The 25,775-nt window shown below is 30.5% G+C and overlaps 4 protein-coding genes and 1 non-coding gene across 5 annotated transcripts; 3 read left to right on the forward strand and 2 right to left on the reverse strand.

Moving 5' to 3' along the window:
- Positions 1-8: 8 nt before the first annotated feature.
- On the reverse strand, positions 9-1,877 carry LOC126682196 (photosystem I reaction center subunit VI-1, chloroplastic-like). The gene is made up of 3 exons (XM_050377791.2): positions 1,696-1,877; positions 1,072-1,198; positions 9-298 (listed from the first exon to the last, which is right to left on the reverse strand). The coding sequence occupies exons 1-3, from the start codon at positions 1,821-1,823 to the stop codon at positions 119-121; spliced, it is 435 nt and encodes a 144-aa protein (XP_050233748.1). The 5' UTR covers positions 1,824-1,877; the 3' UTR covers positions 9-118.
- On the forward strand, positions 866-939 carry TRNAT-AGU (transfer RNA threonine (anticodon AGU)). The gene has a single exon. It is a non-coding gene; the product is annotated as a tRNA-Thr (tRNA).
- Positions 1,878-6,083: 4,206 nt separating the features above from the next.
- On the forward strand, positions 6,084-6,761 carry LOC126681176 (30S ribosomal protein S17, chloroplastic). Its single transcript, XM_050376609.2, has one exon. It carries the CDS (start codon positions 6,149-6,151, stop codon positions 6,626-6,628), a length of 480 nt encoding a protein of 159 aa, XP_050232566.1. The 5' UTR covers positions 6,084-6,148; the 3' UTR covers positions 6,629-6,761.
- Positions 6,762-8,523: 1,762 nt separating this feature from the next.
- LOC126681175 (homeobox-leucine zipper protein GLABRA 2) lies at positions 8,524-16,829 on the reverse strand. Its single transcript, XM_050376608.2, has 11 exons — positions 16,546-16,829; positions 15,783-16,051; positions 14,322-14,439; positions 14,015-14,212; positions 12,752-13,120; positions 12,009-12,110; positions 10,850-11,059; positions 9,888-10,062; positions 9,446-9,717; positions 9,152-9,238; positions 8,524-9,061 (listed from the first exon to the last, which is right to left on the reverse strand). Exons 1-11 carry the CDS (start codon positions 16,624-16,626, stop codon positions 8,681-8,683), a joined length of 2,262 nt encoding a protein of 753 aa, XP_050232565.1. The 5' UTR covers positions 16,627-16,829; the 3' UTR covers positions 8,524-8,680.
- Positions 16,830-21,555: 4,726 nt separating this feature from the next.
- On the forward strand, positions 21,556-24,108 carry LOC126679826 (protein CURVATURE THYLAKOID 1C, chloroplastic). The gene is made up of 7 exons (XM_050374831.2): positions 21,556-21,711; positions 21,851-21,970; positions 22,527-22,621; positions 22,867-22,953; positions 23,460-23,522; positions 23,722-23,759; positions 23,885-24,108. Exons 2-7 carry the CDS (start codon positions 21,868-21,870, stop codon positions 23,937-23,939), a joined length of 441 nt encoding a protein of 146 aa, XP_050230788.1. The 5' UTR covers positions 21,556-21,711; positions 21,851-21,867; the 3' UTR covers positions 23,940-24,108.
- Positions 24,109-25,775: the final 1,667 nt, after the last annotated feature.

Consider the following 25,775-nt stretch of genomic DNA (forward strand, 5'->3'; position numbering starts at 1 on the left):
ACAAAATCTGACAAGAAACAGTATATTCAAATTAAGAACAAATGTCTTAAGTAGGATTCAGACAAACTTGCAATGTAAAGAGAAGATACATACACTGAGAATTAAGGGTTAACTAAATTTAGATTTTGCCACGTGGACCGAGCTTTGGTGGAAGTTGTGGACCCTTCTTGATCGGCAAAACGTCACCGGTGGCTGTAGCACTCAAATAAGCAAGAAGAGAGCCACCGCCTAAGATGGAGAATTTGAGCAACAATCCTCTCTTGGTGAAAGGTGCACCCAATGTCTCAAAGAACTTGCTCTGTAGTAACATGTAAATAAAGAATTAGAAGGCATATATAAAAGTGAGCACATGCATATATTCTATCATTTACTTGCACGGAAATTTTCCGAGTATAAAGTTTTGACATGTCCTTTCCGTAAACACTTATAAAATTCCGGAACTCTATATTCATAAATAACCTATGTAAGAGACATGGTTTTTGATGTTCAACGTTTCTATCATTTACTTGCATGAAAATTTTCGAGTATAACGTTTTGACATGTCCTTTCCGTAAACACTTATAAAACTCCGGAACTTATATTCATAACCTATTCTCGTAAACAACATAATTTTTCCTGTTTATTGCCTCAAAATGCTGTATTTCGGCGTTTTTGTTTCCGTGCTGCATAGCTAACACATTAACACCTCATATCTTGCCAAATTTTTTATAATTTAAAATTTTAAATTGAACTATATCACTATAACAAGCATGAACATGATCAAATAAGTTCAACCCAATTATAGCCATATTCAACTTAATGTTGCTATTAAACAAGACTAACTAGTATATTAAACAATCACAATCTTAAATCGAGGACATGTGCAGCTTTCATAGCTCAGTTGGTTAGAGCACCCGTTTAGTAAGCGGGAGGTCTTGAGTTCGACTCTCAATGAAAGCAACAGAAACTCAAATTTCACAGTCAATTTGGTTATATTTTGTTCCACTTAATTTTTTTTAAATTTCACAACATAACTAATTTAATTATTTTATCTAAAAGACTAAAAAAAATTCTAAATTGAGTGAGAAAAACCTGAAGAGAATTGTACGGAGAAGGAGCATCGGAGCCGTACAAATCCCATTGGCCAGTAGTGTTGCCAATATCATCCAAATCAAAGTACACACTCTTATCACCGTACTTAGCCACTACACCGCCGCCGCTATCCATACATCCAAACACACCATTTGCAAAATCAGTAACCAAACAGTATTTACAGTACAGCCAAAGTGAATTTAAAAAAGGCAAAAATACTGAAAACTCCCCCACTTTTAGACTTTTTTTTAATTCTACCACCATCTAAGAGAATTTTCAATTGCACTCTATTTAGGATTTTTAGTTTTCATCTATACTCCAAAATAAAAAAATTAATAATTTAATTAATTTAATGATAAAATTATTAAAACCAACTAAATAGAAGGATTTTATTATTATTTTTTCCATTTGAAAAAAACAAATAAATTAGTATATGAAGGATTAATTTAAACTTTTTTCTGAATAAAAAGAGGTCATTTTAGTCAATTGGGTACAGATGGAAACTGAAAACCCTAAATAGGGTGTAATTGAAAATTCTCCTACGTGGTGGTGCAATTGAAAACAAAGTTAAAGGTGGAGGGTTTTTAAGTATTTTTGCCTTTAAAAAAACATTTTGGTACGTACCTGATGTTTTTGGGTCTGAAGCTCTGTCTAGATGGCTTGACATAGAGCTTAGTTCCGGCGAGGGAGCTGCCGCCGAGGCCCTTCACGGTGGCGGGTTGAACGGCAGCAAAGGTTGCTAGAGATGCCATCTGTCTTAGGCTTTACAATTCTTTGTTTCTCTATGTTTCAGTTAAGTGTAATAATTGAAGGAGTTGGATTTTTGATGTTTTGCATGGATTTTAAGTGGGACACGTGGCGCAATGGATTTTTTTAGAGAGATTTTCGAAGTTATTTTTGTGGTGCCATGTAGATTGGAGTTGGATAAGCCTATCTGTTTTATGATCTTCCAATGGTTTTAGTTTTATTTATTTTAAAGCTAAAAGAATAAAAAGGAAAAAGGATTATTTGTGTCTCTAAAATTTGTCCGTAAAATTCAAATATACTCCAAACGTCTTGAAAAGTGAATAATCAAGTTCACCAATTTCGACAATCAGACCTCTCAACGTCTCATTTATAAGTAAAAATTGGAGATTGATTGTTCACTTTTGAAAATATTAAGGGTATTATTTGAATTTTTTTTAATATTGAAAATTTGTTTGATTTTGAAGTCAACGAATGACCGTTTTTTCAAAATAAAATAAAATAACTCAAGGAAATGGTCACTTAAGCCCAAAGAACAGAAACTCATACGGTTCAAAAATTGATTGTGATCTGGTAGGTTCAGATCTTACAGCCCAAGTCTCGAATGTTCCTTGTAAGTTGGGCTTTTTATATAAAATACAGAATTTGGGCTAGACTTTACTTTTATACGGCTCAATCCATATCTTTACTTTTCACACCATCAATTTTATGAAACTTAACCTTTTTTTTTTGAATTTCTTTCTTTTTTACCGTTTTTCTTATTTTCCTTCTCAATTGCCGGTTTCTTCACTCTTCTCCGCTATTTTCGCTTCTCTTCTCCACGATTTTGTTGTGCGTCATCTCCATCACTGCACGACTCCTCTTGCTTCTCTTATTTTCATCTCTATTTCATCATTATCTCAACCGTTCTTGCTCATATAACAGTAAATTCTTTTGAGTTGTGAAAAAAAAATTCACGATTTCTACTCCTTCGCTTCCGCCGTTCCGCCTCCGCTGTTGCGCCTCCGCCGTTTCGCCTCCATCGTTCAGCCTTTGTCTCGCCGCGCCATCTTTCTTTTTACTTTTTAATTTTAGATCTGAAATTTTTTGTTCTTTTTTTATTTTCAGATCTGTAATTTGTTTATTTTTTACTGTTGATTCACCATTAAACATGTATAAAGAGTATCTTTAAAGAATCTAATACTTATTTCATGTTATATAGAATAATTTTGTGATTTTATATAATAAAATTCTGTTATTTCTGCATTTTTTTGTGTTTTGTTGTATTTCTGCGTTTTTTTTATTCTGCAGAACGATTTGTTGATGATGATTGATTGCTGAATTATTGTAATGTTACAGTGTTGTTGATTTTATGTTGACTTTATGTTGATATTATGTTGATAACTACTGATTCTTTTTATTTGAACATTGACAAATAAGATAACATTGTCTGTGAAATAAACTTTCGTTGGATGAAATGAAACTGTATCATAATCGTCTTTGTCAAAATTTAGTTAGGTATGAGAGGTGGAACGCAAAACAATTATACAAGTGATTTTGAAGAAACTGTGCAGCTGCAAAGAGAATTGAGAAAAAAAATATTTTGAAATAGGTTTCTTTAATTTGTGAACTGTTATGTTGGTGTATATTTTTATTTTTATATGTAAGAATAATTTTATTTTTTCATTTCAATTATTGTTGTTGTTTATTCATATTGTTTTGATTACTTACTCTGCTAACATCTTTATCTAATTCATTTATTTTAAACATTTTGTACCTTTATTGTTCTTTAGTAGAATTATTATTATCATATTAACAAGTTATCAACATAATGTCAACATGATATCAACAATTAATGCTAATTTAGTCAAGATGTTTGTAAAATGAGAACATCAATTGATTTAAGTCAAAAACAATCAACATATTATCAAAAACATGTCAACAGCTCATCAATACAGCAATTTAAGACTAACTTTACTTTTCTTTTAATTATTGAAAAATCAACATGTTATCAACAGTATATCAACAACATGTCAACATAAAATTGAAAATCAAAAAAAGTTGAAATACTTATCAGCATAATGTCAACAATAAATCAACAATGAATCAACAATTAATGCTAATTTAGTCAAGATATTTGTAAAATGAGATCATTGATTGATTTAAGTCAAAAACAATCAACATATTATCAAAAACATATCAATAGTTCATTAATACATCAATTTAAGACTAACTTTATTTTTCTTTTAATGATTGAAAAATCAACATGTTATCAATAGTATATCAACAACATGTCAACATAAAATTGAAAATCAAAAAAAAGTTGAAATACATATTAACATAATGTCAACAATAAATCAACAACGAATCAACATAAGGAATAAAATAAAACATAATTTTTTGAAAAATTGTGACAATCGATAAAATATCAACAAGAAATCAACAAAATGTCAACATGATAATGCTAACATATTCTTATCTAATCTCATTTAAATTTTGTTTTTTTTAGTTTATTTCACGCACAAAATTATCTAATTTGCCAATTTTTTTAAAAAAAAACAAAATTTTTCAATGTTAAAATTAAGGAAATACCAACTGATTATCAACACAAAATCAACAACAAATCAACAACACTGTAACATTATAATAATTCAACAATCAACCATCATCAAAAAATCGAGCTGCAGAATAAATAAACACAGAAATACAACCAAACACAAAAACAAAATGCAGAAATAACAAAAAATTATTTCATATAACCATAATTTTATATTACATAACATGAAATTAACATTATATTCTTGAAATACAATCTATATACATGTTTAATGGTGAAGAAACAGTAAAACAATTGTAGATCTGAAAATAAAAAAGAAGAAAAAGAAGAAAAATGAATAAATTGTAGATCTGAAATCAAATAGATGACACCACGAGCAGAGGAGATGATGGCGTTGGCGAAGATGATAACGGAGACGATGATGAGAACGATGATGGAGGAACGGAGTAATAGAGGACGGCGAAGCGGAAGACGACGGAGAAGAAGAGAGAGGAAGATGAGCTGAGAGGAAGAGAGAGAAATATGAGTTGAGAGGAAGAGAGAATTGAATGATGAGGATAGAGAAAATAAATGAAATTATGATGATTGTGCTATTAGGGTTGAATATATAAGATCCGTATAAAAGTTATAATCAGCTCCGTGTATGGTAGTTTAGTAAGTGAAAAATATGACATGTATAAAAGTAAATAATTAGTAAATATAGGTTGTTTGTGTAAAAAGCCCTTGTAAGTTGGGGTGTCCAAAAATCAAACTGGATAAATCAAACTGAATCGAAATTGACAGATTTGGTTTATTTATTATAATTTAAAAAAATATAGTTTCTTTTTAAATTTTAAAAAGCAAAAAAATTGAACTATTATATAATTTTTGTTTATTAATAATACTATTTACTTAAAAATAATATCATTTTTATGCATTCAAATGATTAAAATTTATGGTATATATTACATAATATCTTATATTTTGATTTCCTAAATTTGATATCTATGATTTTTTAGTTGTATTTTTTAATTTTTCCTTTTCTTTTTTATTTTAATTTGGTTTTATTTTCTTTAAAACCCGAACAATTTTGATTCTTTTATAGTCAATTCAAACCATTCTTATAAATATTGAAAACTAGGGCACCATCTATGAAGCACAATCATCACCGACGAGCTATAATTTAAATAGTATAAACACTAGATAATATTCTGTCAAAGTCATCAGTTCTATTCCTATTCCTTGTACAAGTGCTGCTCTTTTTTAATTCTAAAAAAAAGCACAATCATCAAGACAAAAGCTCTTCTCTTCTCTCTTGATGGACCTAGGTATCGTTAGGTACGTCCATACCCCTTCTTCTAAGACCAGATTTCAATAATAATTTTTATTTCAAATACGAATTCGAAAAATCCTCTACTTTTATGAGTAGATTTGATATTTTATTTCTACATTTTTCATATAAATTCAAAAAAAATCCATTTCGAATCTACATAAGTAAAATGTATCGACCAGACTTTGGTAGAAACTATGAATCTCGGATTGGGTTCAGACAAGGCTTGGACTTATATAAACAATAAAACAGCCTGACAAGTCTGGTCCGAGTCCAGCCATGAACATATCTGACTCCATGGTAACGTTAATATTTAGAAATGATAAAATTGAAAATTCAGTGACTCAATTAAATAAAAGTTAAAATAAAGGACTCAATTGAGAAAATAACGAAAGTTCAGGGACACTGAAATGAGTTTTACCATAGATAATAGCCAAACAAAATCCTTTCCCCTTTCTTATCCCAAAATTTTTCAACAGTCTCTCACAATGTTACCAACAATGTCTCTCACAGCTTCACTCAATTCCCTAACTCTCTCAACCCCATTTCTCCATGGCACCACCCACCTCTCCCACCTCACAAAACCCACCTCCTCCCTCACAATCCGCCCCCAAAAGCCCCCCTCTTTTCTCCCCTCAATCAGGGCAATGAAGTCACTCCAAGGCAGAGTTGTGTGCGCCACAAGTGACAAGACAGTGGCAGTTGAAGTGACAAGATTAGCACCACATCCTAAGTACAAGAGAAGGGTCCGAAAGAAGAAGAAGTACCAAGCTCATGACCCTGTAAACCAGTTTAAAGTTGGTGACTTTGTTCAGCTTGAAAAATGTAGACCCATCAGCAAGACTAAAACTTTTCTTGCTATTCCTGTTCCTGCTAGGGTTAGGAAGGATAGTAATTCAGGTGTTGTTGATGGGGAACTTGGAATTCCTTTGGAGTCTCAACAGGGTTTGCAACCCCAGTTGGCTTAAATAAATGTGAGGTTTTGTTGCTTTGTAATTGTTTTTTTCTTGTTTGAATTTGATTTGTGTTGTAATTTCATGATGTCATACTGTGATGATGAGAGCAACTTTGTGGTTATGAAGTTGATTTTGTTGATTTTAATTGTTTCATGTTTAGCTACAAGTAGTAGAGACAGTTTATTAAATCAACATTTCTCCTTTTGAAAATGTTTCGGACACGAAATTTCATTTTTAACATAGAAAACCGTTAAATAATACCATTTTGTTGTGTCCGTGTCCAAGTGTCTCATTTTTCGTAGCGCTAAATTCATGGGTGTTCTTAATTTGTTGATTTGGAATGTGGTTTGGTTTAGACTTTGCATAGTTTCTTTGATTTGCCATTTTTATAGGTTTTGGCGATCAGTTTTAATAATAATTAGCCTGGCTGAATGTTCTTTCATTGCTTCAATTGTTGTGAATTTGTAATGTAGTTAGCTGTTTGTTTGAATAATTCTATGATACTGCAATTTGACCATTGTGCAATGAATGTCAAATCAATGTGTGTAATATGAATATAAGTTGAAATTTGTATAGACAGTAACTTGAGTTTTGGTATGTTTGAAGTAAGGTATCGATTGAAAAGGACGTACTTAAGATGGAATTTGGACGTTGATTTCAATTGGATCATATTGCTGTTCAGAAGTCAATTTTCAATCTTTTTACTGTATGTTGATATTTATTTGCTAGTTATGTTCTCAATGTTAGTGCGGAGTCATGGTCTTTGGCAGATTTTGCTTTAGTTTATAATTTTTTTTAAAACGGTTGTTAATTGCTATATAATTTATGGAAAGATGAGCACAAAAAGAAAGTTGATGATAGAAAGTGTGAAATGTTTTAGGATGTCTCTCGAAGGGCAACACGCTTAGTGTAATAGATATTCTTGTTGCTTATATGTGATTTTGGAGCTCAACTTCTGTTAACTCTGAATTGAAGTGCTTTACAATCAGTATGGTCTGTACCACTTTTGTATTTGATGGATGTTGGCAGATGGTATTAGGTGAGATCGGTATGATGGCCGCTATTCTTAATGATGGGTTTAAACTGTAAAGTGAAAGCATTATGTTAGTGATGAAGTTGGCCAGTGGAGATGAAATAAAGAACTGAATGTAGATTTGGGGTTGTTCTATAGAATGCGCTAAAGGCGTCATTTCGTTGTATCAGGGATGATAATGACTTATGAGTATGTCTGCGCTTTATATTCTTCTTTATCGTGTTCCTATTTGCTATGAAGAGATTCTTGACTGGTGATTGCTATTGACTGGTAAATTATATATGCAACTAACTGAAAATGTTTTATGTTGAACTTGATTTAGTCTTTGACCTTAATTTTGTTAAACTTTTGTATTTTCTCTGCTGAACTAGGTCTCAGAAACTTGAAAAGACTGTTCTTGATGCAAATCAATTTTAGTTGTTCATCTAATCATAGGAACTAGGTAGAGTGCATGCTTCATGTTCATGCTAATCTGCAGTGCTTGCTCCTATACCTGATTAATGGGCCGGGTATCTGGCTTGTTTGGGCTGGACTTGAACGCTTACTTTTCCATCAAGTCTGGCCCGAGCCCAAACCCGTGTGAAGCCCTTTCTTTTACGTCCAGTTTTAGACTTTTATTTTAAATAAAAATGCTATATAAGTTCAAAAAACTCTGAACCAAACCCGCAAAATTCATTTTATGGACCAGACTTAAATAATACATATTCGGTCCGAACTCGAATTTACCCAGTTGGGTCTAATTGGATCCCGTCCGAGCCTGTTATGATCAGGTTTGCAGATCGCAAGCAGGTCAGTTTTGTACGCTATAAGTTGTTACTTGTTGGTGTCTTTCTGAAGAGTTCATATCTAAATTTTCTATTGTCAAAGACAGCAATTGAAATTATAAGAAAATGGCATTTGACAAATTTTAATTCCCCGTTTCCCTCTTCAATATGTAGAATGTGTTGGGAAATAAAACAGACATAAAATCTAGAAAACTATATCTCTTACAATAAAATAGTGTCAACCTAACTAAGAGAAGCTAAGAGTCCTTAACCATCTTCACATTGCAAGCTTGTCTTAATACTTCGCAATGTGCACGATATGAGTGTGTTAACAGACTCGACAGCTTCCATGGTTACTTTAGCTGTCGGGGATGAACTTGTCAGGATTTGGAATGCCACTGTCAATAAAGATCCTCCTTCTAAGCTCTTCTCGTCGTGTCTGGAAGTGATTACCAGGGGCCTCGACTCGAGTCCGTCGGGAAGAATCGAAAATCCTGAAGGTAATATAGCTATGCTGCTTGAATCACAGCCGGCAATCACAGATTGCATTCCGTTAATATCGACAGGAGCATAGACTACCATGGATTCGTAAGCGTTTGTGCAGCAATCTTGCAGCATCCAGATACTATTCTCGTTCGAATTTATTTTCTGTAATTGACAGAATAAAAGAACATGAAAGAAGAATTAGAGAAATGAAATAGATCAAATTAATTATGTGAGATATAGAAGATCACTTACTTGAATGGATACTGCATTGCCTCGATCTTGTCCTTTGGCTAAATTTGCAAAGGATTGAACTTGACCTCCATTTGACATGATATCCCACTGGGAAATTTCAAGCACAAAAGGCATCATAAGATTGATTCGGGTTCGGAAAAATTCAAAATTTAGTTTAGTTCAGTTCGATTTAAACAGAATACACGCCACTGATGGGAGTACATACATGCATTGGAATATTGAGTTACTAGATCAATGATTTGAAAGTTTGATCAATAATAACTGTATAATTTATCAGAAATTACGCTAAGATACCTCGTTTCGCCGTGTATCATCGCGCAAGAAATGGAATAGAACATGAGGAGAAACAGGCAACCATACAGAAGAAACAACACACAAGATTATTCCAAGAGGTTCACCAGGATCATTTAAGTTCTTCCTAGAAGAAACCCTAATGTCCTCTCCTGTTTTGCCGGTGACTTTGTTCCATGTATGGTAGCTCGACCCACCAATCGCCCGGCAAAAGTTCCATGTCATTCTCTGTGCCAGTTTCAAAATACTTTTCCTCCCAGCCAGTGTTGCAACACCTATAATAGCCAAGTTAACCGGAAACCTTTTACGTTGTACGAAAACTTGTCGAGTCCTACATTTGAGCATTCTATTTTCCTTCAAATAAATGGTTTTGAAATTCTATATTTATATTTTATTACTGTTAAAAATATTGTTTCGGCGTTTTTCGTTACGTATAAGTATTTACCTGTTGAATCTTTTGTAGGGACATTGGTTGCCATGAAGAAAACAATACGTTCGCATTGGAGCTGCAGTGTTGCTATCCAGTGCCTTGCGCCAAAAGCTAAGCCACTATTAACAATGGTACGATACAATGTATGAACTGTGCTCTTCTGCCATTCCAAATGCTCAACCCATGTTACCTGAAAACCATTTTATATCATCAATCAACTATAAAATATTCATTTATTTTTTTCCTTGATTTAAGATATAATTTAATTATTCGGGTTCCAAACTAAAGTTAAAACTGTGATAATTATTTTAAATCAGTGGCGGAACCAGAAAAAATAAACGAAAGAAAAGAGCAGAACGAGACAACTAAAAAATAATCAAAGATAATCGATAACTGACAGTTAGAAAACCGCAGGCCACTCGCTCTCAGTTCCGCCCCCCATTTGAAGGATCATGGGTTGATATAAAAATGACTAGTGAAAATGAAGGGTCAGAATGCATAGAGACAAATTGATGTTTCAGGGGCATTAAATTGGAAAACGACATGGTTTTGGCATGCATTCAAGGGAAATCAGAAATGAGGCGTATCCCATCCATTTCATTAATTGATATGAATTCAAATGAATAATAATCAATAGAGCAAAAACAAATTATTTCATTTACAAATGCTTGAATTGCAATAAACAAAATAGAAAAAACAAGTGGATATAATTACGTTTAGGAGGAACAAAGAATTAAATAATTATGATAAAGCATGATATATTGTTGTTGACAAAACATATATATTTAGAGTAATCGACAATTAAATTTTAATTTTATTTTAACGGAAGGTTTCAGTGTAAAATGCATGTGACGATCAAATATTATATTAAAAATACATAAGTGACAATCAATTTTTTATTTTATCTGAAAATTTGTCATATATATGTATAAATTAGTAAAAAATCGAAAACATTGGTGGATATTTGTAGTAATTACCTTGCAATGGCCATTTGATTTGTCTTCAATTATGATACCAGAAGGGCGTTTTCTACATTTAACCAATGAAGCATCAATATTATCTTCAACTTTTTCCACAGAAACATCAACAATTGCCCATTTCTCAGCACAAAGTTGCTTGCAGAATCTGACAAAATATACTTCTCTTGTGGCCACCATTGGTGTAAGCATCTGTACCTCTGCAAACATCTGCAATCCAATTCACTAAATTTCAGATTTCACGCTTTCTAGTATCTACTATATCGTGATCTATCATCAGCTCTCGAAGATAGTGGCGTGTTAATATATATATTCCGATATTCACATCAGTATTTTATTAAGTAAACCGTCAATTCGGTTTTGTAACTTGTAATTCAGAATCGAATAATTCATCTTCAGTGATTTTGATCAATAAAAGTTTCGGTTGTTGGGTCTATTAAGGACAAAATTGTACAATATGAACAACTTTAAAAATTGGAACCATTAATGGTTAAATTTTATCCTCAGTTCATCTAAAAATAAAAATTGTCTTTAATTGATAAAAAAAATGTATTTTCCTTAATTGATTTAAAATAAAAAAAATATTATCCTTAATTGATCAAAATATAGGTAAAAATGAGTTATATGTCCCCGAAGCATAAAATTAATAGCGGAGTTGATCCTTTGTTTTTTAACAAGAATGTTTTATGTTTAGAATCATGAAAATTTAAAGTTTATACATTTTACAACAATTAATTCTAATCTAACTATAACTATTGAAGTATTTAATAATACTATAAATTATGTGTTCTAATTTTATGAAAAACAAATATATTTAATTATATTAAAAAATCAACAACATTATTTTTGGCATAGATCGGAGGTGCATATCATCACAACATGTGTAATGTGGACCAAAATGAAATGATAGTTATGCCAATTGCCAAATATACAATTTTGTAGTTATCATAAAATTCAATAAAATGGGTCATAACAATCATTAATTGCATTTTAAATTTTTATGTGCTACTAGTTGCTTAATCTTTCATGTGACAAAAAGTCACAGTCCATCATGATTTTAGCTTCACTAAATATGATGTTGCTTCAAAAATTAATTAGACTAAGCATAGTTAATAAGCATTTCTTTTTTAAGAAAATTAAAAAAAAATTGCAAGCTCACCAATTGTACTGCTCCATCTTTACTAGGACCTTCTCCATTGCAGATTACATCAACTGTAGCTGCCTTTGAGATTAAGCATGGGAACATCTCTTTCCATTGATTCTATGTTTGAAATCAAAATTAATCATTCCAAATATTATAATTTACTGTAAACCCACTTCACTATGTAAAATTATGAAAGTTTAATCATTCAAATATATTTATTTATTTCAAAAAATTCATTTATGGTCAAACCTTTTAATTTCGTTAATTGTAGACTAATTTCTCAAATAAACTTAAACTGCAGTAAACTACTCAATTTTGATCTTCCTCATCTACTCAATTTCATCTATAACCAAATCTATAATCCAATTTAGATAAGTATACTTCAATTGAAAAAAATGTTTAAGTTCGGTTATAACTAAAAAAAAAATTATTTATTGAATAAATATGTCTAGTTGGCTATAATTTAAATATACTTATCGAAATTGGACTACAATTAACAAAATTAAAACATTTGAACATAAATAAAAAAAATATTGAGTATTTCTTTAGTGATTAAACCAACGACTAAACATGCTGTGTATATGTTTGATATTTGATATTGCTCAAGGTCAATCAATGTCCAATTATAGATGTGTTGAATTAAATTAAACTTTTAAAAGTATAATTGTATGTAAATTCAATAATGTTATGATTTTATATGACGAATTAGGTTTACGTAATTTTTTTTGTATTATGTGACGAAAAATTTAGATTCTTACCACATCCATGAAACTTTGGACAAGTCTTGGAAGATCAACAAACACAACTCCAGTTTCTTTAGATGCTTCAATGGATAATTTTGGTGTTCCGTTTCTTGAATTTTCAACATTAAACTCCTTCATATACTCGTCGTAATTTAGGATTTGGCGACCAGTCTCGACGCTCCGAATCCATAATGGTTCTTCAGTAGTAGCCATTTTATTAAGTTCTTCCGTTGCTTGATTCACAATTTCCATGATTCTTGACGTCTCGAGTCCAAAAATTCCAGTGTAAAAATCTAGTGAGCTTCTGTTGATGATCTCTTGTTCATTACTAGCCGTGCATGCACCCGGTGGGTATTTCCCTAGTGCAGCTTTAAGTTTCTCTATCTGCATATGATTAAAGACGACAACATAATCAAACCAGCTAATATTTCCGTCGCTAAGTCAAAGGTGGCACCAAGTTTAGCGGCGAAATACAATCCGTCACAACTTTATCATCTTTTGTGGGGAGTTAAGTGATGGAATTGGCGACGTAGTATTTTACATCAATACAACCATATAAAATCATCACTAATTACTCATTTGTTATTATTTTTCTCAAAAAATCCGTCTTTAATAATATACATTAGTAACAGATTATAATTTGTCACTAAAATTCATCAAAAACCAGCTACGTATTGTGTCCATAGCAAGTACTAGTTTCATAACTGTTGCAATAATGCATAGAAGAAATGAAAAATTTACTCGGTAGCCATTTATCATTTTTTTTTAAAAATCATTTAGATAAAAATTATTGCAACATGAAAAAATGTAGCTGATTCAAAATTATTGTAATAAATCATCACAATAATTTCTTGTATCCATAATTTTGACCATTTAATTGAATATTTAAAAAAAAAATAGATAATTTAGCCCGTAAATTTTATAATTTGGACACATGTATTCATATGTAATTAGACGTGGATTTACTTAATTAGTCCAACTAGAAAAGAAAAATATATAACTTTTTATAAATTAAAAATTAGATATAATTGTCCCAGTTTATAAAATTGACGGACCGGGCTATCTAATTGTTTTTAGAAATATATTTAATTAAATGATCAATATTCCGGATATAAATAATAATTTTCCCTAATAAATCTAATAATATAACAATTTCAGCAATCAACAACGGTCCATACTGCTGCTATAAGTCACTAGTGCAATTTTTACTTAAATAACATAAAAAGACGAATAATTAGTAATATGATAGTAATATTTATATTTAATATTTAAACTAACCTCGGATTTGAGTTTAGCATTTTCGATACGTAATTGTTGTTCTTGATCAGTTGTTAAGGAGGAATCTCTGCTAGTAGTAGCAGTGCCACAATTAGAGCAGCAAGCTCTGTTGATGGTCACTCTCATTGCCTTATTTTCATCTCTTAGTTTCTCCATTTCTGTTTTCAGTAACGAGTTTTCATGTCTTTCTTGTATGGCCTGCAACAAATTAATTATCATGCCACATTTAATTAAGAAAAAAAAAACTTAGTATTAAACTATGTAATAATTTTTTTTTGATGAATTAAACTATGTAATAATTAATCACCTTGATTTGAGTTCTACGATTCTGAAACCAGAACTTGACTTGTCTAGGAGCAAGTCCAAGTTGCTTGCTTAATTGTTGTCTTTGCTTTTCATCTGGATGTGGTGATTCTTTAAAAAGCCTGTAATTGTTTAATTTTGAAATGAAAAAAAAAAGAAGTTATTTCGATTACGAGATATACATTTTATATATAAAGGATTGATAAATAATTCAAAACATAAGTATTTGATCGAATATAAGATATAATTTTTAATGAAAAAGTTATGTATTTTAAAAAAATTATATACATTTTATCTATCGTATCATTCGTAGATAGAACTAATGTGGCGATATGTATAGATTTTATATATGAATGACATATTGTGTAAAAGCGGATATCTATTTTTTTTATAAATGAATATATGGTTTAAAATCCCTAAATTATTCTATTTAGTTTCTTTTGTACAATACTCATATGTTATGTTTTTACAGTAATTTAATTATAAGACCGGACATTAAACATGATGTTTCTTCTAATACCATCCGTACATAAAAGATAAGTTTATTTGACATATTCAGAAATTCAATTTATTTAGTTAAAATTATAATAACTACATATTATATCCTTATCAAATTATTAATGCATTCAGTTTTTAAATTTTTTTATTAAATAATAATTAAGATGACTCTTAACGTACATATAAAATTATTTTTAGCGTTAAAAACTATTAAAACTATTAATTATTGCTATTTTTTTAAAGCCACAATCAATTTAATTTAATTGATTAAAACTAATTCAATTGAAGATATTTTAAATATCTATCTAATAATTATTATTTTTAGAAATAGAAACAAACTTATAAAATTTTTTATGAATTGAAAATATATTAAAACATTTTAAATAAAAATTAATTTATCTTTCATTGAAAAACTGTCAATTCGAGAGAATTAAATCAAGATAATGGATATTTACTTTACATTGATTTGTGGACATGAAAAATACTAATGTATTATATACAAAAGTTTAATATAAATGAAGATACCTACAAAAGCAATTAATGAACTTTAGACATATATGAAAAGATTATTACTTTTCATTTTCTCTAGGTTAAATAATGCCATATTCACATGTCAAAACAAAGAGAAAAAACTTTGTAGGACGTAATTCCGAGTCATCTTCACCCACTTTATTACATTATTAAATCACATTTCTTCTTTAATTATGTCATTACCTTTTCTTAATCTACTCTTTTCCTAATCCTCTTAGCCATATAAAGTACGTATATAAAATGTATATAATAGCCTCATAATCAAATTAATGCTTATATTTATGAAACTGTATAGCAATAATTTTTGTTTAATTATTATTTAATTAAATAACTCCCATGCACATGTCAATATGTATATATATTCACAATAAATTCGATTAGTATATGTTGAAAATATTTGTATCTGAATAAAATTATGAATAGAAAGAAAGCTTACGATTCCATTTCTCTAATTTGCTCCACAGTATGTCTATGATACTTTTTTCTCTTTTTCTTCTTATTTTTGTCATCACCATCTTCTTCTTCGTCGTGTTCTTCGCCTTCGAGTTCATCATCTGATCTTGATCTTACAGGCCCCGAATTTTCGCTGCTAATTTCAACTGTTTCTTCTCGTCTTCCTCCTCCGCCGCTTCCTTCTTCCCCTTCCTCCACCTCGGCTGCCAGAGTGGCCGGTCCTGCTGCATTCGCACCTCTAAAGATTCCAGCCTTCAATATTTACAACAACTTATATAATTATATCTCAATAACAAGTTCCACAAATAAAATTATATTTCAATGCAAGCATGACATGATTGCACATATATAGATACAAAATTACATGTGTGCAGAATGCATAAACTAAAAAATTCATAGTTATGAAGGTGTGATATTTTAAACTCGAGAATTCACAGTTCTGAAAACTAAATATATATTTTAAATTCGAGAATTCACGGTTCTAAAAACTAGATATATATTTTAAATTCGAGAATTCACAGTTCTGAAAACTAGATATATATTTTAAACTCGAGAATTTACATTTCTGACAATTAAATATATATTTTAAACTCGAGAATTCATCGTTATGAAGATTAAATACTTTAAACTCTAGAATTCGCAGTTCCGCGATGAACAAAAACAAAAACAAAAACAAATATAGAGATACGTAAATTGAGGAAAATATGATGAAAATAAACGAAGAAGAAGAAGAGAAGAAAAAGTACGAGACTGAGAGAAAGGGCGGGAGAGGCGAAGAAGTCTTTGGTACGAGAAGAAGGTGGATTATTCGACATGTTGACGCCCATGACACACAGAGAATTAGGTTTTTTCTTAGGGTGTTTTAAGGAGGAGGTAGCCAATGACAACAATGGAGGTTAAGAAAGAAGAAAAGAGAGATGAGGTGAGGTGGGGTCTAATGGATTTAAGGATATAAAAACAAAATTTTAAGTTTTAAAAAAGAAATGTTGGTTTTGAGAAGAGAAATGGTAGAGAAAAGGACTGGTAGGAGTTGACTGTTAGATTTTTTTTTTTTTACACAAAGCTATAATTCAACTAACTACTACTCCCTCCGTCCCAATTGAGTTGTCCACTTTGCCTTTATCACACAGTTTAAGAAAAGCAATTATTGTTTATAGATTTTATAAAAAAATTCTTACTTTTCTTGTCATACCCCTATTTAATATAGAGTCCACTTATAATTTACTTTTACTTTATTCATTAGTGGATTTTAAATAGGTAATATAGGAAAATTGAAAGTAAAAATTAGTTACTTTTTGAAAGTGGACAAGAGTTTTGGGACAAAAAAATTTCTCAAAGTGGACAACTCTATTGAGACGGAGGGAGTAGTTCTTTTGAATCTGCTGTTTTTGAATTCCAACGGGATTTCTACTCCTTTTTTACTATACATTTAAGTAGGCAAAATGATTTTTTTTCGATATGTAGGTGAGTAGGTAAGACGCTATTCTAACTTAAATGGAATCCACATTCATAACATAGTCTATGTTGTCGTTTAAAATTTGAAAATGGAACTTTACCTTCCGTAAAAAAAATTACCCAACAAAAGTAAAAATTAGTCCGAATGTGAAAAGTTTAAAAATGTCATCTCATAGTTGAGATTTGACAAGGACACCTTATGTACAATATGCTAAAAAGAAAAGGTAAAATAATTTTTTACGTTTTTTATATTCATTATTAGACTTGATCGTGGACCAGACTTGTACAAATTTGGGTCGGATCAAACCGAGCTTGTTTCTTTTATATATAAGTCTAAATCCGATTCAAATTTGATATTCATCACTCTAACTCGGCCAACATATTATATCGAGTTGGATTTGTTTTTTATCATGCATTGGAATTTAAACAAAATTTTAAAATTCAAGTCCGTCCATAACAAACAGATTTATTATAAATTCAACTTCATGTCCAATTTAAAATAAATATAAGTATTTAAATCTGGTTTTAAAACATATAGACGGATACTCAAGTTCATAATCAAGCCTAATTAAATATAAACGGTTGTCTCTCTAATTACTAATTATATCTTTTATCGTCCACGACCGGCTTGCTAGAACAAATGATTAATCCTCCCCCCCCCCCCCCCCCCCCCCTTCCCCCGAGAAGTTCTTGTGTGAACCTAGTTCGCCACGTAAGATTATGAACCATACATTAAATACATGACACGTGGCGTAATTAAATGTCATAACCAATCAATAAATATAACATTAATTAGTGATCTTTTAATTATAATTAAATGCTATTTATTGATTGGTTGTAATATTTAATTACGCCACGTGTCATGTATTTAATGGATGGTTCATAATTCTATGTGGCGAACTAGATTCACACAAGTATTTCTCCCCTCCCCCTCCCAACTTCACACGAAATATTAAAATAGTCCAAATTCATCAAACGGAATCAAACAAACCCACAAATATACTCAATCAGTCAAAAACACTTGAAACCTACATATTCCTAATTTAATATTAATTCATTCTAATTAACCAGGTTTATTAATTTAAGTGTAATTAATTTTAACTAACCCAACCACCACCATCTACAACGCCTCCATTCTGGCTAATGTCTAGGAACGCCGCCCTTTTTCCTCCACTTCAACATCCCCCTCCTATCTCCAACAACCGCCCTCGTTGAACAGATTTGTTCATCTCAAATCTATTGAACAAATCTGTTCGTTTGAGGTTCGATCCGTTTGTCTGAAAAGACGGCCCATCTTAGGGTCATATTCTTAGACGAAGCTCGTTTGAGAGGAGGCGACCACTGGTGATTGTGGCAGCGGCTTTGGTGGAGGGATGAATGTAAAAAGTACACTAAAGTCTCTAGGTTTTTAAAAAAATTATTTAATATATAAAATTTTAAAAGAGTAATGTTATATAATCCACCTATTTTAATATATTTTATTGTATCACCTGACGTGACAATTAATAAGTGGATCAATTTAAAAAAGGAAATTAAAGCATGTATTTTTGGTTAGGAATTGAACAAATAAAAACATGTCATGTAAGCTGGTACAACAACATGGGTTAAAATAGATGGGTTAAATAGCATTTTTTTTTTCAAAATTGTAGAATTTTTTTTATTTTTTTAAATTCAAGTACTAATTTGAAAGATTAAATAATATTAAGATTATTTTAATTTTTTTATCATTTTTTAATGGAAAGTGTGTTTTAAACGCGGGTGAGAGGGGAAAGGGGGTATTTTGACCAATTTTCGCAATTATTGGTGTTTTTTGATCCCGTTTGATGAATTTGGGTCATTTTGATAATTCGTGTCAAGTTGATGGGGTGAATTAATCCTTTCGGGTTTAAAACGGACTGAGTATAGACAGATAATCAGATTCATAATCATGCCTAATTAAACATGAACTGTTTGTCTCTCTAATTATTAATTATCTTTAATCGTCCAGTACTTGCTTTCATATTATTTTGCTACTTTAATCCAGTTTATTGATTTTTTCCTTAGTACTCCTCCTTTATTTTTCTTATTAGGACACTTCTCGCCCCTGAATAGATTAATAAGCTCTATAATGCTATTTTTTGGCATAAAATGTAATCTTTTCTGGTTTTAATAATACTATTTCTATCTTAAATTACACGTGCGAACAATTATACAAAGAGGAAAATGGATCTATGTTGTACCAAATGCAAGAGTACTTCCAATTTTATCTATATTGGGCCTATGTACTTCCTCACGCATGCAAATCAGATTTAGCCCGCTCCATTCACTTCTAACAGAATTGAATCAAACTAAAAAAAAAATTAAAACTAAACTGATTTTATTAAAAATAGATATTCTATATTAAAATAAAGAACAAATTACTTAGAAGCTTCTGAAATATAACATAATTAACAGTTTGATATCTCTTATTTTAAAAGTCTACTTAATGGTCCCTCAGTTTTAATTCCGTAAACTGAGAGATCCTTCTGTTAATTTGAGGAACTAAATTGTTTAACAGATTGAAACTCGGATACTAAATCGTTCAAAAGTGAGGGATCAAATCGTTTAATAAAATTAAAAATGAGGGATCAAATCGTTCGTAAAATTAAAGGTGGGGTACCAAACCGTTTGAAAATAAGTGTCGAAATTAACGGAGGGACTTAATAGTTAACGGCATTAAAACTGAGGGATTATTAAGTAGACTTTTGAAACAAGGTGCACCAAACTGTTAATTATGGTATATCTCAGGAACCTTAACGTAATTTGTTCTAAAATAAAAAAGTTCAGTTGTTTTTTTGTTCGATTTATACCAAATATAAATTTTATTTATTCCCATTAAATTAAACTAAATTGAAAATAATTTTAATATAATTTAAATCCGAATTTGTCAGTTTAATTGGATATAAATTCCAATTTAATTTTGTCCACTTGTCACATCTGCTTAATTAATTGATATGAATATTTCTCTATATAAGTTCCTTATTTGGGTAGTGTTTGGATAGTTTAAAATTGGGCTACGCCAATTTCTATTCTTTGAGCCACCTAAATCATTTTCCTAGACTACGTATATTTGCCAAGCTTGTTTATCAATTCCCATTTTGTGGATTAACCCTCACACTCTCCTAATTAAACTTTTACTTTTATTGTTAAGTATATTAATTGCTATATGTTTTAATTTAGATAATTTTACATTCATATGGTAACGATTTTTAGATTTAGTATGTTTTCTAGCTTAGTATCTTTATCCATAAATGAGAATTAAAATTCATGAACGACTCATGCTATTCATTTCATTAATTATATAGTTACAACTATTTTTGTTTGGTATCACCAAATATTTAAATGAACTGATGTGTAGTTATTCAAATTTAATCAGAAAGTTTAAATTCAAATATTGATTATACAAGTCACTCTTTATCGAACTGGTGTATAAATCAATTGGTAAATTCATAATCGAGATAAATGCAAGCCCGTTCATTTAACGAGCTCATATACGAGTTTGTTTATGAATGTAATAAAGCGAATACTATTTTATTTATATTAGACTCGTTTAATAAACAAAAATAAAATCAAATTTCAATTTCAATTTATTGATCTGGTCAAATTGTTCATAAGCAGTTTGATTCATTTACAGTCCTAAATGAAAATTCACAATAATAAAAAATAAAACTAAACTTTAATTATTTTTATTTTGGAAATAATTTTTGACCATTTTTTGGGCATAACCCGGCTATCTGACTAAATTTTCAAGAGAGACTAGTTTCGGTATTCTACTGTCAAACCTCCTACTTAATACGAGCATTTTGAACTAATTTAAATGCTTCCAACAAGTCGCATGTAGAAATTTACAGTGACATCACATTTGTATGTCAGTGAGGCTAACTCTTGTGGCTAAAGCTCTCCGGTTCATTTCTAAAATTTCAATTTTAAATATCAAGGCCAATTGTTTAAAACTAGTTTAAAAATCTTAAAAATCTAACTGCTTAACTTAAGAGAAATTCCTAACCTAATTAGGAGAAAATCTTAGGTAGACTCAGTCCACCATATCATCCGTAGACTAAGTTTATCACATAATGACACATCATTAAAATGATGATAATTTTATAATATTACTATTCAAAAGTGTAAATAAGTAATAAATACATTTACAAGACTGCCATCATTTTAATGACGTGTCATTATATAATAGATTTAGTCTACAGATGACATGGTGGACTGGGTCTGTCTAAGAATCTCTCCGTAATTAGACTCTACATCTTATAAGAAAAATCACCTACGTATCGGTTGTTCCTCTACATGTGGTCGCACCACAACAGAAGCTACGCCTTCCTCAGTCTAGTGTTGGTACTCTCTCAGCCTCCTGTCCACAGAACCCAAAATTCTCTGTGGTGCTTAAAGCTTCATTACAGCTTACTCTTTGTCTCTCTGCAATTAAAGAGGTAATCTTTAATGAAACCCAGTCTTAATCATTGATTCTTTTTCTCAAAATTGTTTAGAAATGGCAATTAAAAGAAACCCACTTCTCAAAATGTAATCGTATTATTGTTTGATATATAATATATTTTGAATTTCATTCAGGTAGTTGAACAGCATACATGGCTTCCATTGTTGCAAACTTGGCTTCTCCAGCATTATTAGCTTCTACTAGGACTACCCTTTTCAAGACTCTTCCAAAATTTCCAGTTGTGCCAGTTAAAGGTATAAGCTTCATTTATGTGGGTTTTAAAGATTCTTTCTTTTTTTGTTACTTCAATTCATATTGTTAAAGCTTATGGCTTTGTTGAAATGGGACATAGTTATTAATTGTTTGGTGGATAGGTGAGCAAATATTGCTTTGAATTTAGTGTTACATTCAATTTGTAGAGTAGATTTTCTATGATCATTGCCAATGGGATGTGATAATGAGATATGGGCTCATTGGCTATGTGTTTTCGGGCTAATGTGGTGTAGAATTGAATGATTATGATAGATAAATAGCCCAAATTATATTCATCAAATTCAATCTGTATTCTCGTTACCTGCGCGTTGTGTATACTATATAGATATAGAATATAGATATTATGTATTTATTTTAGTATTTCGACTATGATGTTGGATTATTATGGAAATTATAAATGGCGAAATGCCTCGAGCTTTTAAGTTTTGGTTCTTGTAATGGCCGAATTATGCGGCAAGGCACCTGGTTTTAATGTCTTCTGGCATCCGTACTTCTTTATGTATTAATCCATTGAGTCTTTATTATCTTGCATTTCAGGAAGACGGAATGGTGCTGCTGTTGTTGTGAAGGCTGTTGGGGAGAGCTCAGAATCATCAAGCTCTCTCAGCATTGTTAAATCTGTTCAGGATATTGTATGTACCTTTATCTGCAATTCTCTTTCAGTTATTTTGTTCAGTTTGGCGTTCTTTAGTCTACTTTTTTTCTATTTGCTGGTGCCCTTTTGGTACTTAATTTTGCTATCATCAGTATGAGCTGACTTGATATCTTCTTTGTTTACTTCCCTGCAAATAAGATGCGAGTCATTTGTTGCATCATGGATGATTCATTTGTTAAACATTTCTGTATTTGTAATTTGTCTTTGGTTTATGCGAAATAGTGGGACAATCCTGAAGAACGGTGGGCTCTTGCCGGTTTAGGTTTCGCAGCTATAGCAGCTTTATGGGCATCATCAAATTTTGTATCGGTAATTATGATGAATCATTCCTTTGAATATATAATGTAATGTTATCATTAGGATCTATATTTTCAACCTAAAATTAGTTAGTCGTGTAGTTTGATGATGATTACGGAAATTGATTGCAGTGTTCGTAAATATGCACATGAGCCAGGAAGATGGTTTAAGAAAGCCTAAGACTAGTTCGGGATTTTGTTAACATAATTTGTCTATCGTATAATGAGCAAGGAAAACTCTTTACGTAGTACCATTACGTTGCCCCTCCCCCGATAAAATTTGAACCTGATTCAGGGTTAAAGTGAATGAGCCTATATAGTAAAATTTCCACCAGGATATTTACTTATTTTGGATGTACATGCAATTTACTTTTGGAATTTGATTTAGATATATTTAAAATATAGATTCTTATCCCCTAAACACAGACAGATGCACATACTTACACTCTAATGCTTTTCTAATTGGGAGCTTGAAGTCTGATAGTCTTTTGATTGTTCTGTTTTACTTGGTAATGATAGGCTGTTGACAAATTACCGGTCCTCCCCAGCATTCTGGAGCTCATCGGCATTCTTTACTCTTCAGTAAGTATACATGCAACCGCTAACTGTTACTGAAAATATAAATAACAAATGAGCAAACTTTGCATCGATAAAAAAACTTTTGAGCTTCTTTTGCCATTTGTTTTCCTTATTTATTGATCACTCTAATTATCACCGCATTCATTATATAATTTAGCACTTACTTTTGTTGTTACTGACTGAACTGCTCTACAAATTACAGTGGTTTGTTTATCGATATCTTTTATTCAAACCTGATCGGTATGTATCATGTAACTTATTTTCCTTATTCATTGATTTATACAGTTAATTAATGTTTATGTCGTTATAACCAAAGTTCTCGTATTCCAGTGAGCTTATGTGCTTGTTTTTGTTTTTGCCTACAGGGAAGAGATATTCCGGATCGTCAACAAGTCGGTATCAGACATTCTGGGACAATAACCATGCCTGCTGTGAATTGCTGTTGAAACTGTAACTAAATCATAGAGCTCTATCATGCATCTTTATTGTAAGTGGCAGTGAACACAGACCAATATTTCAGTTGGTGGATTTAAGTTTTGTATGCATCAAGTGAAAAATCAATTATAAGTTCTTCCTTTGGCCCCTCTAATTTGTCTAACTTGTGGATTGAGATACTGTATTATGAATTCTCCAATTTGGTCCAATGTTCTGCTCATAGCTTCCTTGCAACTTGCAAATCTTGCAGCAAAATATGGATTCAAACTGCAGATAGCATGAAGTATTAGCCCAGGCCCACTATAAAAATTCAAACATGACCAAACCCATTATAAAAAGACAAAATCAATTAATATATTCTAAATTATTAAAAACATCAATAAATCCGTTCTAATAAAAAAAATTGTGTCAATTTGGTTGATAATTTTATAATTAGTATCAATTATATTCAAGTAGCAATTAAAAGGTGAACAGTGTAATTGATAAAAATAATATATATTTTTAAATTTTAATTTATTTTTGTAATAAATTAATTCATATTTTAAAAATAATTCTTAACAAATTTGAAAAATTATTTATTCAATTTTATCTTTGAATATAGATTAATAAGATCTTTCATCTTTTATATTTGATGCTTAGATATAATTGACTTAAAATGTGAAATTGACAGACCGAAATAGTTTAATTTATTTAATTAAGATGAATATATTAACTGCATAATAATTATGGATATAGTAATTTATTTTGTCTTTTAATTTAAAAAAATATATAATTAAATAAGATTATATATACAGAAAATTTCTTACAATTTTGGGCAGGCATAGTATAATTAATAGATATGTTATACTCCCTCCGTCTCGTAAAGATAGAAAAAGTAGCTACTTTTTTTGTCCCACAAAGATAGAAAAAGTAGTGTTAGTTAACTATAAAATTATTAAAATACCCTTATATCAACATTAATTGATTTAAAGTTTCAATGTATGCTTTTTATGCATCTAAAATTCTATTGGCTATTATTTATATAGTGGCTTTGAGTTGTGTGAATCACTAATTTATTATGATTTATTTCAAGAAATTAAAAGGACAATTTAGAAAAATTATCACAAATTACCTGTAATTAACTACTTTCTTAATTCTTGTGAAAGAACTACTTTTTCTATCTTTACGGGGACGGAGGGAGTAGTATATAAATGTTTTCTTCCTTGCCGCTAATGAATAAATAAATTTCTTGAAAACCAGATTTTTTTAAAAGTCTATTTCAAGAATTTCATATCATATTTATGTTGAAAAATATGACACACAATTTAAGATATAGTAAGATTTAATAATTTATGTCTTTCAATAAGTGCTTCAACAAGCAGAATTCAACTTGAAGCCAAAGCTCTAATGAGAGCTTTAAATTGCATTTGCTAAGTTGTCTCCTTTAAAATCACAAAACCATGATAGTACTGCATCCAATACCTTAATGATCTAATTCCCCAACTGCAACAATAAAGGCACTCTTACTATCCTAATTTACAAATCAAAATTATATTTTCATTCTAATCATATAATTTGGTATGTAAATTATGAAAGTTAAGTAATGGAATTATATTCCATTAAGAATCCTTTTAAAAAAATATATGAAACCCCAATATCTTAAAAAAAATTGAAATTAGAGTTCATTTTCTTTTTTAATTGTGCTTCACAAAGACTATATTTTAATGATATAAAATTGAGTTAAAATTAATTAACTGTTGGTGACTCAATTGGAATCGAACCTTCAGCTCGATTCAGATTCAGGTCAGGTTGGGATTTGAGTTTGGTTTGGATCAAGATTAG

This window comes from Mercurialis annua, linkage group LG5 (assembly GCF_937616625.2).
Source record: "Mercurialis annua linkage group LG5, ddMerAnnu1.2, whole genome shotgun sequence".
In the NCBI taxonomy this organism is placed as follows: Eukaryota; Viridiplantae; Streptophyta; class Magnoliopsida; order Malpighiales; family Euphorbiaceae; genus Mercurialis; species Mercurialis annua.